The sequence below is a fragment of the Coturnix japonica genome, chromosome 2 (assembly GCF_001577835.2).
Source record: "Coturnix japonica isolate 7356 chromosome 2, Coturnix japonica 2.1, whole genome shotgun sequence".
NCBI classification, from domain to species: domain Eukaryota; kingdom Metazoa; phylum Chordata; class Aves; order Galliformes; family Phasianidae; genus Coturnix; species Coturnix japonica.
The window spans coordinates 72,512,210-72,527,503 of NC_029517.1; the positions used below are offsets into that span (position 1 = coordinate 72,512,210).

General features: G+C 37.9%; 1 protein-coding gene across 1 annotated transcript in view; it reads right to left on the bottom strand.

Moving 5' to 3' along the window:
- The window catches only part of LOC107309773 (TGF-beta receptor type-1), a 40,373-nt gene that overhangs the window by 6,221 nt on the left and 18,858 nt on the right, over positions 1-15,294 (bottom strand). Inside the window, 4 exon segments of the mRNA XM_015854836.2 lie at positions 618-742; positions 5,268-5,424; positions 6,423-6,590; positions 13,784-14,014. Coding sequence (XP_015710322.2) covers positions 618-742; positions 5,268-5,424; positions 6,423-6,590; positions 13,784-14,014 — 681 coding nt within the window.

Here is a 15,294-nt window from a genome sequence, read left to right on the forward strand (position 1 = left end):
TTTTTAACTAACACTGAAACATGCTCTCTGCTTTTTACTTATGGTCGTTATTGGTGTCATTTTATTTTTCTACTTTTATTTTTATAGAAAAAAACACATTAGAATCTACAATAAAATTCAAAAGAAAATCCTTAAACAGACCTGTACATTACCTTTGAAGAAATACTGAAACATATGTATTTGGAGTAGATGAAAGCTATGTCACATCTTTCATATGCTATTCTAAAGAAATCCTTTTTGGAAACATACAATTTTGAATAAGCTGTACACTTTGCATACACATATTACGTTTAAGTCTTAGTTGTGGTGTTTGCCCCTTGATCTCAAGGGCCCTACTCTTTTATTTTCTCTAGGTCAAAAGTTTTAAAGAAAAAAAAAACCATAATACAGGCAAGACTATTTCCCATATTCTTCAACTGGTACGGTTCATTATTTCACACAGAGGTGGAATTGACCAGATATCACTTACAGGTTTAACAATTAGAGAATTTTTTTAGAGTGTTTTTAGAGAAATTGTGTAAAGCAAGTGTTTTTAGAGAAAATTGTGTAAAGCAAGCTTCTGCTTGTAAGGATCTTTAAATTACAAAATCTGAGAGAAAGTAAAGATTGCTACATACCACCAATTGAACATCGACGAGCAATTTCCCAAAATACTAATCCCATTGCATAGATGTCTGCTCGTTTGAATGACTCAAAATGTTTCATATTTATGGAATCATCTAGAACTTCAGGTGCCATGTACCTATTTGCAATAGAAGAACAAAAAACATTTGATTTCATAAATACCTCCTGTAGAAGAAATTCAGTGCTACTGTTCAGCTCAAAAACATTTATGTGGAGGAGACAGAAATAATTCACTTTACAAAGATTAAGATGTTCAAAGTTTTGGCATGTACATTTACAAAAATAAATAAATATAGCATTCAAATAAACAGCTGTAAGATTTAATGTAGTCCTTAAATAGAATTTATGAGGGAAATTTAGATTTGATTACTAAAAGAATATATACTTCACAATTTAGAACACATTAAAGATAACTGAGTGCCAATTTAATCAGCAAGTGAGTGAAGAACAGAGAGCCTGAATCATGGAACAACTTGGGTTGGAAGGGACCTCAAGGACCATCACGTGTCAATGCCCCAGCACATACAGGGAAACAAGCTGCTAAATCAACTATTAGATCAGATTACCCAGGGCTCCATCCAACCTGGCCTCTAATGCTTCCAGGGATGTGGCATCCACAGCTTCTCTGGGCAACCTGTTTTAGCACCTCACCACTTCCCCCTGACATCTGATTAAAATCTCACTTCCTTTAGTTTTAAACTGTTCCTCCCTACCCCTATGTACCTGTGTGGTTTCTCTCATTTTTATGAACTCCTTTAAATACTGAAAGGTTGTAATGAGGTCTCCCTGCAGACTTCCATTTTCCAGGCTGATCAAGCCCTTCTCCTTCAGCCTATCTAGTCCTTGGATCATCTTCATGGCCCTGCTCCAGACCCTCTCCATAAGCTCCACATCTTTCCTGTGTTGGGGTCCCCAGATTTGGATGCAGTACTCCAACTGGGGCCTTGTGAGGCAGAATAGAGGGAGACAATCACCTCCCCTGCCCTGCTCGCCATCCCTCTCCTCTGATGGAATCCAGGACACCACTGGCCTTCTGGACAGGAAGTACACACTGCTGGCTCGGTATTTCATCTACCACAACCCCTAGGTCCTTCTCAACAGGGCTACAAGGCTGAAAAGTTTCAATGTTTCACAAAAGACAGAGCCAAAAAGAAACACAGAAAAGAGTACCTCGGAAAGAAAAAAAGTAGGATTTCCTGAGAGTGTGCTGACGCACAGGGGAAAAGACTTGCGGGGGATAATACTAAAAGGTAGTTGTAATGTTATATGGAAGCTGAGAACACCTGCTTCAATAAGGTTATCCAACCAAAGGCCTTTCATTGTAAAGAACATAAATAGAAAGCAATAAGCAAAGGAATAAGGGGGAGTAAGTAAAACGTGAAAAGATAAACAAAATGAGCCATAAACTTGGTAGACATGTGGTAACAGAGACAGTAATGATGACTAAAAGCCTCAGTCACTGATTGATGGGCTATTAAGAAACTCCAAGCATAGCTCTGGAGAAGGCCAGTCTGGACTTTTTATGTGCTAATAAGTGTGGAAACAAGAGAAATATAAGGACTGTGGATATTCATGCTGTACTCTGGGACAATATGAAACTTATTAAGCAATATTAAGGAGAAGGGAGCCCAAAAGGAGTAAAACTGAGGGAATACATAAAATGACCTAACAAAGTGGCCAGGTGCATGTAAACATTTGCCAGACAGTCTGCTTTTCTGACCAAGCCCTGTGTCTTTCTGCTCATTGCTGTCTTATTAAATCTTTTTTTTTTTTTTTAAACTACCATTCCATATAATCTAATTTGCCACCCCACACTGCACATGTGCTCCAAGGTTTACAGTCCACAACTGGAAACAGGTGTGATTCAGAGCCAATAATGGAAATCAGACCAGGGATGAAGGTGCCACTGGGCCTGAAGTCTATCAGCTAGAGAGGAAGAACATTCCAGCAACTGGAAAGGGAACTACATATCCTAGAAGTCTATGGAGCATACATCTGGAGTAACAGGTCTCATGGGAGGAACAGTATGAGTGAATTCCAGGCCAGCAACTGCAGTTAAGCAGTGGGTGAAGACATCCCTGGGACTGGGTTGCCAGCAACTGGAGCAGGTCATAGTCATGCTGCCAGTGCCAGCAACTTGAGCAAATGAAAGTCTCTGCTTCAAACACCGGAATGGGGACCATGGGCCACAGGGCCCACAGTTCCAGCTGACAGGCACCAGCTTCTGCAGGACTGGGATGAGAGAAGCAGAGTATAAGGGCTATCAGTGTCAGAGACTGAACACAGGACTGCAGGCAGCAGCCCCTACAGATTCAGTGTTAAACTCATGAGGTCTCAGATAAAATAAAGCATTCGTAAAAGTTTCCTGGAAACAGCCTCCATGCCTCGTAGTATTTGATTCTTCATGATGCAGTCAATACACCTTATCACAAACCAACATGCATTTCATATACAGGTGTTTGTTGTTGTTGCTGGTTTTTTTTGTTTTTTTTCTAAAGTAAATCCAATTTGGGCTTCGTGCTCTGACAACCATGCTTACAAATTGACCTAATAAACATTCCTTGCAACGGAAAATCTCTTATAGAGAAAAAGAGATCGAATACTGTTTATGGTATCTACCTGAAGGTTACCTTTAATGGTAGTACTTAATGTTGGAAGATTAACTAGCATGCCAGTGCAGAACTCACTGAGTTAGTGACAGCAGCCTGTGGAAATGCTGCTGGAAAGAACAAATGATATTTATCTGTCAACAAAGATCATGGTATTGCCTTCTCAATCTGGTACAGGTCTGGAAGATAAACCCAATATCTAACATTTAGCAGCATCGAGTGCATTTTCCCACATCACTGCCTCATCAGTCTTAAGCTGATATACTAATGAAGCAGGCAAACAGATGACACCAAGGCTCTCTGCTTTAAGGATAAGGGAAAAAAGTACAAACCAAAATACCACAACCATGATACTAGTCTGTTAGGCATAATCTCTTACACATGCACTGGAGACTGTCTCATTTCTCTAAGTCATCCTAGGGACAAGAATTTTAACAGAAAAAGCTCAAGAGGCCTGTGGTAATTGAGTTGAATTTATACCCTCAAGGAAGAACAGAAAAACAAGGACATCCTCACCCCTGAAAGTGTGACTTGTAAGAGGAAGCTTAGCTTGCTCTCTAGACTGTATGTTTTACTGTAGATCATCACTGGAAAAATATTAACTTAGTCAAGTCTCTCTAAATTTGCATACAGAGCTTCCATGCAAAGAAGAGATACCAGTACTGGTATTCATCAACTGAAGTAAAGTTGTTACTGAATAGGTGCAAGCTGAGCTTTACTATGGAAAAATAAGTGAAGATGCAGAGTTACTTACCTAAGAATACACAAGAGGGAGGAAGAAGGGACCAAGCCTTTTTATGAGAATGTACAATTGTCAAAGAAGTGACTAAAGTCTAAAGTGGGCAGTGGACTTAGTCCTGATGCTGCCCATTGCAGAAAGAGAGCTGCTACATCTTCAACCTTGTGAAGAAGCATGAGGCAATGATTAGTGAGGATTTTGAGGAGGAATAATTCCCAGTATTTTGTAATCTAGCAGAAATTCAGAAAGTAAATCATCTGACAACTTGTGTAGCATTTTTAATTTGGTAAAGGAGCAAGAATAGCAGAGCTTTAGAATGAAGTAATCTCAGCAATGTAATCATCAGTAAATTAACTTGTATTTAAAGTTCTGAAAGCTTTGTTCACACATACATACAGCATCACTCACTAAAGTGGAGAGAAAAAAATAAATCATTTTTAATTTAACAATCGGAGATTGGGCAACATCAGTACAGAATATTCTCCAAGACAGCTAGAGCACATGGCTGAATTTAATATTGCATAGCCCCAGATCACAGGGTTTCCACACATTTCTCAATGACAGATTTTGGTACAAGTAGCATTACTGATCTAACACTGAAGCACTTAATTGTACGCAAGCACAATTATACATTTCTCAAGTTACTTTGAGACTGAGAAAAATCTACATTTCCAAATTCAGAGGTAGACCTTTAAAAAAAAAAGTATATTGATTCATCCATTAATAATTCTGTTTACACAAAGATCTTTAATTAATACAAGATCTTAAGATATTGTATTTGTCTCAAAAATATAACTCCATGAAAGTCTATATTCAAGACTCTGCACTTTGTTCTACCATGTGGGCTTCAAATTTGAAACAAATCTCTGCCCCTCAAAAATCAAGCAAAACTGACGTGCAAAAAAAAGCACACACCTTTTACTTTCACTATCAGCATCCTGTCTTACATGTAAGCAGATGGCAAGAAGGTATAAAATATAAAGACAGAGCAAGTGAGATCTCTACAATTGTTATTTCTGAGGTCTTCTAATTGTTTTAATACATATTTGTCCTACTGCATTTCTCATATTTTCAAGCACTTTATATACATGCTAGCAGTAGAAGCCAATAACCAACGTGTGCTTTAAATACAGTATAAATCACCAGCTGAATAGTGTGCAATAGAACTCTACTCGACACTGTTTATATTTACTTGTTACTTAAGTTTGTAACTAAACAAACAATCTTCTAAATGGAAGAAAAAGCAAAGAATTTTATTAATAAGACATCTGATATATCACACTAATAATTTTTACCTTTTTGTTCCTACTCTGTGATTGGGGGCAATGTCAATTGTGTCTGTAGCTGAATCATGCCTAACTGCCAACCCCAGGTCTGCAATGCAGCATGTTCCATTCTTTTTAACCAATATGTTTTTTGATTTCAAATCTCTGTGGGCAATGGCTGGTTTTCCTGTAAAGAAAAAACAAAAATAACAGATTTTGTTTCAAATTATGGAATTCTTTCCAGATCTGCTACTTTCAACTCTTCCTCAAGATAATCCCTGAAGTAATTCATTGTGGACCAGCTAGCTGACCAGAAAAGTGCACTAAATGCTTATTTTATTACTGCTCCCCTCCCTCACCCTATGTAAATATATACAGTGCATAAGTACTGCTTGCTGTCAAAAGACTTATCTCTTGAAATAGATCCATAATGCTGCCACAAATCAAAACTAGGCACTGCTTATGTGTATTGTATGAAAGAAAATTACATAGTCATAACACCTATAACTTACATCATTGTTATATATAACTTCTGTGATATACTATTATATCACAGAGGGGAAGGTTAAAAAAGACCCAACCCCTGAAAGCCTCAACAGATCACCAGTTAAGAAGTTACAACAACTATCAGTAAAACTAGAAACTTTATATACGTATTAACAGTAAGGAGGTTTCTGACAGTTTATGCTCTACGTAAGCTTTGAAGGAATCCAAAATGATTTTGCAGTAGTAATACAAGAGCAGACATTTTAGCATGTAAAGGAACATGGCTGGTGGGTGACAGTTGAGAGAAAGGCTGTGGTAATCAAAGAAAAGGGGATAAGCATACTAGTATAAATAATATACTTTCAGAAGCTCACCCCCTTTTTTTTTTTTAATTAAGTAGTGGAATAAAAACTTCATTTTCATAATTTCATATTGTTCTCAGTAGAAGCAGATACTGAAACACACTGCCTACATCAAACTGAGATTTTATTTTAGTTCAGAAATTGTTATTATAGGTCCAAAACAAACTTTTTAACTCAGCTGCTTGAAAGATTGCAAAAGTAGGCAGCTGTCTGCCAAAAGCTAGTCTGAGAGAATTCAATGTTCTAGTTAAGACAACTACAGTAGAAAGAGCTAAGCGTCATTAAAAAAGATTGGATCTATTTAGCCATGTAACAGACTGAACAGTTTTAGGATTACCTTGTGTGCCTACAATTTCCATGTGAAGATGAGCAAGGCCACTGGCAGTAGACAAAGCTAGTTTTATCATTCCTTCCACAGTTACTGTATACCTGTTCAGGTAATCAAAGAGTGACCCATGTTCATGATAATCCGACACCAACCACAGCTGCGTCCATGTACCATTGTCTGCAAAACAACACTGGCATGAATACCATACACACAAAAACGCACCCACAGATCCCACTCTTATATAGTGCTTAGGAATTAAAAACTTTGTTTTGTAATCTCCATCGCTTAGACTTCAAGTTTTTACTTCCATCCCCATAACACTTAAATGCCTCTTTGAAGGGCTGGTCTTACTACACAAAACAATGAACAGCTTAGGGAATATTTATTTACTTAAATTAAAAGGCAAACTGCAGAAAGCAGATGTTGCTATTGTTCCTGCTTAGGGAACAATATGAAAGCATGATGCAAAGCTAATGACACCAGTACCAGTCCAGTTTAGTACAAAAGTGTCCAGACTACCGATAGGAAAAAAACCCAAACCAAACCAAAAAAAACCTGTCTAAAAGCTTCTGCAAGTTTATTACATGTGTCTACAGCTGAACTTGCTTCATTTCTCACTGTATTTTTGCTTTACCTAATTATTTAGGGAATTAAGTGTTAAAAAAGAAAATAACTAATTATCTCTTGCCCACAATAATACCTCTGTGCAACTATGTGTTTCCTCATAACTCTCAGTCTCTCCCTATTACCCATCCAGCCTCAAAATGTGACACAATGTCCACAATTATGACCAGCCATTGGATTTTTCTCCCAGAGTGGAAGCTTGCAAGCAGCAATCTGATGTTTTATTGCAAGTCTTAACCAAATCCAACCAACAGTGACCTCAAAGTAGCTGTCCAAAACTGTGGTTTCCAGGAAGAATGAACAAAAAAAAGAATGAAAAGCACCAGTTACGAGAAAACCTGTTTGCTGTATGATTTTCCACTGAACACAAGCCAGCCAGACAGGCTGTAATACATTTGCAAATGCCTCAATATACAAAAAGCGACAGGCAGGAATCCAGTTGTTCAAACCATAAAGTCACTAGACACAATGTCTTGAAGTTTATCTACAGAAAGAAGACTATTTATTAAGTCAAATCATGGGGGAGAAAGGCTTTCTGATCTAGCAGGCTGAAGTACATCCACAAAAGAACAGTCCTGCAACTAAGCAGGTTCTCTGATTAGTTTTTTGTTAACTAAAAGCTCTCAAGACAAATCTGAGGAGTATTTTTATAGCTACTTTTGTGGCTATATTTTGTAATTAAAATTATAAAATTGTAATTGAAGACTTCTATTCCAAACTACACAGCCATTATTCCCTAATAACAGGTGACAACACAATACAAAGAACATAATCTGAAGAACAGGAATAAATGAATGCAGAAATTAGTTCCTATCATAAATATACTGCTGACCAAACTGAAAGTTCTGCAGCTTCTTACATTTCTTTTTTCTTCCTCCAATCTCCTCAAAAACACACTTTGCTTAGAAAAGTCAGAAGCACAATATGCCACATCTGCAGATCAAAGACTACATATATTTAAGCACTGTTGTGTGGGTGAGAAAACTTTAAAACACTTCCACTTGTGTGTTTCTAGATAGGCCAGAGTTACCATTAAAGGAGAAACTACATCAATAATAATGCATTTTTAAAATAACCTGAACATTTCAGAGCAGGAAAATAAAAGCCTAATTTACATTAAATCAATTCTTAAACTACAAAAAGAATTCTAGCTCACCACATTCACAGTTTACTTTCAAATAGGTATCACATGTAACTTCACTGAATCAGTTTCACAGAACTATTAGAGAAGGATAAACATTTACAGGCACATAAAATGCTCTTTCCAATACATACATTCAGTAAACTAAAAAAAGGTGTAGGAGTTCAAAATGAAATAACCTAGTCACAAGTCAGACCATCTCACTTTTATTGTACTGCTTCACCAGTTATATTCCCACAGAGACTGAAACCCTGCCTGGCCATTAACACTATATGCATGGTCATACACACAGCCCTTGACTCATCTTCTGTATTTCTTATGAATGGGATTTCTCACTGCGTGTTTAAGCTAGACAACAGTAAGTGCAGAATTTAGCAGAAATACCTACGAGCAATTTAGTTTAAGCTATCTACTAGACCTACTGCATTGAAGCAGATCTTTCAAAGATGCTAGTTTATGAAAAATGACCATTGTGTTGAGCCTAGACTGTACTGTCTATGCACAAAGTTTTTTCCTCTGTTCATCTAAGGAAGAGAACATATTTCTAATCCATTTTCTTTTGTACAACTCTACTACCTACAAAGTGCAAAATCACAGAATATCCTAAGTTGGAAGGGACCTACAAGAATCATCACGCCCAACTCCTGGTTCCACACATCTCCTATGGTTTAAACCATGTTTCTGAGAGCACCATCTGAACACTCATTGAACTCCAGCAGGCTTATGTCATGACATGGGAAGTGTGGTACAGTGCCTGACCACCCTGCAGGAAAGAGTCTTTTCCCAAACCCCAATAAGACCCTCTCATGATGCAGCTCTATGCCATTCCCCAGGGTCCTGTCACTGCCATCAGACAGAAGATATTGGCACCAGCCTCTCTGCTCCCCTCATAAGGTAGCTGTAGGTTGCCGCAGTGCCTCCCCTCAGCCTCTTCTCTGGTATGAGCAAACCAAGGGAATTCATCTACTCCTCACAAGTTTCACTACAAGCCCTTCACCATCTAATAGTTTTATGTCCTCCTTACATTGTAATGTCCAATACTTCACATAGCATTTGAGGTGAGGACTCACCATTTTAGAGCACAGCATGACAATCTCTCCTCTTAACCACCTGGCAGTGCCATGGCTGATGTGCCCCAGGATATAGTTGGCCCTTCTGACTGTCAGGGCATGCTGCTGACTCAGATTCAACATGCCATCAGCCCAAACCCCCAGATCCCTTTCTGTGGAGCTCCTCCCCACCTCTCATTCCTCAGTCTATACATTTATTCATGGTTATCCTGTCCCAGGTACAAAAATACAGTGCTTACTCTCCTTCATGTTTATGTGGTTGGTAGTCCCCCCCACACTCCAATTTGTCAAGAACTCTGCAAGGCCTCCGCACCCTCTCATGGGAGTCAGCAGTCCCTCCCAAATTAGTATAATCCGCAAGCTTACTTAGTATACTTTCAAGCTCTGTACTCAAGTCATTAAAGAGAACTGGCCCTAAAAAAAAGCCCTGCAGAACCACACCAGTGACTGGCTACCAGCCATTTAGTGTAACCCACTGGGCCTGACCATCAGTCAACTGCTCACCCATCCCATTATGTTTTTGTCTAGCCGCATGCTGATTATTTTGGATACTGAGAGAAATAGTTTTGAGAACTTTACTGGAACCCAAAAATATTGCATCAACTGGTTTTGTCTGGTCAGTTAGGTGGGTAACATTATTATAAGAAGCAATTCAGTTTTGTTAACAGGATTTTTCTCCCACAAACCCTTGCTGACTGTAGCCAATGACTGCACTTCCTTTCAGATGTTTTTCAGTAACTCACAGAATATTCCCCATAATTTTGCCAAGCACTGAAGTGAGACTGACTGGCTTGTAATTACTTATCTTATTTCTTGATCTTCTTGAAAATTAAATCAATGTTTGTCTGCTTTTACTTAGCTGGCACTTCTCCAGATTCCCAAGACCATGAAAAAATAACTGAAGGCTGATGTTATTTTTTGAGACCCATCTTTAAAGAACCAGGGATGAATTAGGTCTCATGGATTAAAATGCAGCCAGCTGAAACAGCAAATCCAACACAATGTCAGAGCTGTCTGGGAGTTTATTGTGAAGACAGTCAAAGTGCTCTAACTCAGGGCTCCAGGGGTTCCAGATGTTCACTGATGCTCAAGAGAGTGGTGATGAAGGCTTTGAACACCCCTGCTTTATCTGCATCCCTATTTGTAAGGTATCCATCCTCACCACGTAATGAAACAACATTATCTATGAACCTCCTTTTGCTGCTGACACATTTTAAAAAGCTCTTTTGGTCGTTCCCCATAGTACTGGTCAGTGTCAACTCATACTGAGTTTTGGACACGCAAATTTTCTCTCTTCAATGACAAACAGCATCTCTGTATTCCTCTCAGCCTTATTTCCATTGGCTGTACATTTTCTTTTCCCACTTTAGCTCCAGAAGATGACCTCTGCCCTGTCTGACTTCTGACATATTGGAATTGTCTGTTACTGCTGTTTTTAAGAGGCAACTGACAGACCTGAATATGTTCAAGAACAGTTACCAGGGTATCTTGCCAACTTGTTTCCCGAGCAGCCAGAAGCCTGCACTCCCAAATCTCAGATAGAAATTTTGGTGGCAGTTTTCCTATCAAAGATTTTAAACTTGACTACTTTATGGTCTCTGTGGCCAAGACAGACACCAGATACAACTTCATTCAAAAGACCGTTTTTGTTAACAACTAACAAATCCATAGGCACCATTCCTACTCAGCTCCTTTAGTACCTGTTGCAGAAAGTTATCATCAACGTGCTTTAGGAATCTTCCGGACCTGTTTGTAACTGCTGCATGATATTCCCAGTTAACATCTGACAAGTTTAAATCATCCATAAGGACAAGGGCAGCCAATCCAGAAGCATCTCTCATTTCCTTTAAAGAATCATTCACTGATGACATCGTTGTTGCTGCATGGCCTATTATAGGCTCTCACACTAACAATCCACTTTACTTGAGTAAGGATGAAGGGATAAACAGAGATTCTCAACTGTGTCAATCAGCTGTGAGCTGTCTATAGTCCAGCCCCTTCCTCACACACAGCACTGCCTTTTGCATTACTTGCCCTACCTATCCCTTCTGAAGACAGAAGAATTGCCCACTGCAACACACTAGTCCTAGGTCTCTTCCAAGCAGGTGTCACTTATTCCTATGAGATCAAAGCTCTGGGACAGAGCCAAGACTTCTAGCTCCTCTTGCTTTATTCTTCATGTTGCATTGCACTGCTGTAAAAACATTTTAGATGCAATTCAGTGTGCCCAGCACCTTGAAGAGCAAACTGAAGATTATCATAACCGTGCAGCCTTTCAAATACTGGCATGCCATTCCATAGTTGGTGACCCCTTTCTCCCTCTGAATCTAGTTTAAAGCTTTATAAATCAGCCCTGCTAACTCCAGCAGAAAAAAATTCTTTCCAAAGCCCCTAAGAAAGGTGCTTCCCTTCAGATGCCAGCAGGGCTGTTGGTGTACAGGAAATCCCATAATCAAGGAACACAGAATTCTGCTGGTGACTCCAGCCTTGAAGCCATGTATTGACCAGCTGGATCTCCCTGTTAAATACTGTTTCCTGCTACTTGAAGGACTGAGGAAAACACTACCCGACCCTTTATCCAATGCCCCCGAGGCCCTAGTGTCCTTTCTGATTGCTCCTGGACTTCTTTTGGCTGCTTCATTCACCTTAATATTTAATGTTTTTACCTACCTGCCAAAGGAAAAAAATAAAAGCTCGACTTCTTACCCTTTCTGAAAGAAGCCTTTTTTTTGTATTATGTTATGTTTGAGGCCTTCCAGTTAGATTCTAAACAAGCCATGGTCATACATACAAGCTTACACTAATATTATTAGACATAGACAAGTTAAAATACAGCAGTAAGAGAAGTGGAGTTCAGCTTTTAGATGGAACCCACTACTGTATCTTCGCCTTGGTCAATCTGACAAGCTATACATTTATATTTCTTTAGCAATATTGGAAGAATACAAATTACCATGAATTTATTAAGTCTCATACTGTTGACAGTATGGTTAATTATTACTTAGTGACCCTGAATATTCTGGTTGCAGAGTAAACAGCATCTGCCATGAAGTTCTCAATTATACAGCTCACATTGTCAAGTATAAAAAAAAAAAAATAGTTACACTCAATCATAATTATATGCAGTAGCACAACCTTCCATGACAATGTAACCTAATTTACCTAATACAGACAGTATGATCGGGAGCCTCAAGCAATATCAGAATAGTCAAAAATACTGCAAGAATCTAGGTATCTTCTTGGAAACCAATTTAAGAGAGTTTAATAATTCCATCCATCTGTAAGAAACCTTCTGAAAACATTTTAAGATCAAAATAACTCTGAAGCAAAAAAGTTTATTTCACAAGATTAATAAAATTTGAAGTTCTAAATAAAGAATCTTTTGGATTTGATTTTAGAACACTGATTATAGAATGTGAATTGCAAGTAATCTTCACTGTAGACAGTCTCCCTCAGAAGTATATAATTTATTACCAGTGCTTTAGCAAACCTAAGCAACCAAATTTCAATTAAAATTAAATGCATGTCTGTCCTTAAGCCAAACATTAAGTTTTAAAAATTTGACAGTACTGCTGGGTAATGAGAATTCTAACCCCAGACTTATGCTCCAAGTCAAATATTTAAAAAGAAGCTATGAAATCTACCTAATTGCTCATGCTCTCTAATATCCTGCAGTAGAAAGTATCCCACTGAGCTTTGAAACATTACTTTTTTGAACTGAAACTTTTCTCCTTGAAGTGAAACAGCTTGACTATCACACTAAGAGAGTCATCTGATTAACGAATAACATGTTGCTTCTGTAAATTATCTAGACCATCCAGTCAAATGCCTTCTTCCCCAGCTAAAATCAGGGCTTCAAACAGAACGGCAAAAACATTTCTCAAGAGCAAGGTAATTGTACTCATTCCTCTGCAGTACATTGCCTAATATTCTTAGAAATAGACTTACCATGTAAGACAGGCTGATTGACCAAAGCTAACTTTTACCTAGAGAAGTACAGCTTTTAATTAAGGTGAATGAACAGAAGTTGAAGTTTTTTAATGCATAAATTTACCTAGAAGTATGTAATATAACTTCAACTTACTTACAGTACAGACACAGTTATTTCTAGAGACAGCTAAACCCAGGGAAGTCATAAGTACTGGGAACAGAAGTTCCTGCCACTGCCTGCACAGTACTGCAGATATCTAGCACATTTTAAAACTGGGCATCAAACAAAACAAATAAAAACAAATAAAGAAGCCACTAAAACCCCAAACTACATGCTTAGGTTGTTCAAAACAAGTCAATACATTGCCTCAGCGGCCTGTGGAAATTATACCTACTTAAGTAGGTGACCTTTTTATTTATTTAAAAGATGTAAAGATGTTTTCCAGAAAAGAATAAAATGTAGGTTTTGATTATTAAACATGTCAAATCAAGTGTTCAAGTAACAGTTTTTAAAAAATTCTTAACTGCATATTTGCAAAATAGTTCTTATAATTATAATTCTGAGAATACAACAATTAGCAAAATTAATTAGTAACATCTCTAACCTTTATTGTCCGCAGCTATGAATCCAAGAATGTTTTCATGTCGTAGCATAACTGTCTGATAAATTTCTGCCTCTCGAAACCATGAGCGCTCTTCTCTTGAAGAGAAGATCTTCACAGCAACTTCTTCTCCTCTCCATTTCCCCCTCCATACTTCTCCAAAGCGACCCTTACCAATACTTTCTTGTAGTACTATAGTTCGTGCAATTGTCCTTTGCACAAGTAAAGGTAAACCTAAAAAGAAGATACAAAGTTAAATTTAAACATCAGCATAAGCACTTAGCATAAGAACTAATTATATTAGTATCCATATGCCATTGAGATATTTCTCTTAAAATACTAAGTTTCTTAAGATTTTGACAACTTGCTGAGAACTTCTAACAAGCATATAGGTAAGATGTTGCCTGCAATCATAAAAGCCAACAATACAAAAACTGAAACACATTATGCTACCAGTTGCCTTTACAGTGATTCAAAGGAAGGCACAGACTTTCTCTTTAGGAATTTGGAATGGGACACAGATGAACAACAGACAGTGACAAGACATGAAACACAATTAAACGAAATACAGAACATGAAACAATTGTGAATAAGGATGTTTTTTCTTTCTTAAGGATCTGCCCATAACTCTCTTGGCAAAGCCACTCAAGAGCATGTCTGCCAGTAGTCCACTTGATTCCTTGCTAGACAAGACCTGATCAGTTTCTAAGTTAAAACATGCTTATCAGCAACGCTGTCAAACACTCATGGTGATACCCAAGTACACTAGCAGCCTGTTAGTACTATCAAACACCTCTAACAACTGAAAACATCCTTTTAATATTTTCCCCATTTCTGAAGTCACTCTTGTGCACTTCACTAGCATTATACTTGAGAAAAATGCTTACATTCATGCAGGTTTTACAGCTTCAGAACATCTACATGCTTTTAACTCACAGCACCTCATAACATGCTGCTGTAAACTTACACAATAAACAAGAAGCACTGGCATCCCCATGCAGGGTGGGTTTTTAAGTCTCTTGTAACTAAAAGGCTTCCTGTAGAATTCTGCATTGATACTATGTTACAAGATGAATCCATCAGCAAAGTTATCTGCACACAATAAGGTCTTCTGATATGGGGTCATTTCACTTATATCAAACACCTGAATCTACAACTCCATAATCACTGTTCCAGTAGCTGACAGAAGAACAAACACATATTCAATTTCTTTAAACTGCTGAAAATGAATCACAGCTAAAAGTCTGAATAATTATTTTCCTTCTATTTCTGAATATTCTTTGCAAATAACAGCGCTAGAAGATATCTGGTCAACAACATTACCATGCCTATGCCTCAATCTTTGATAAATGCATATTAAATCATTTTAGTATACAGAGAAGTCCCTTGAGAGTTTCGGATCTAAAGGCATTTCCTGAATGAGCTGTGTTGATAATTTATGTACTTCTACATGAAGAAAAAGAAGGGGAAAATATGCTGATAGAGATCTAAACATTTCAGGTACAACAGAATTA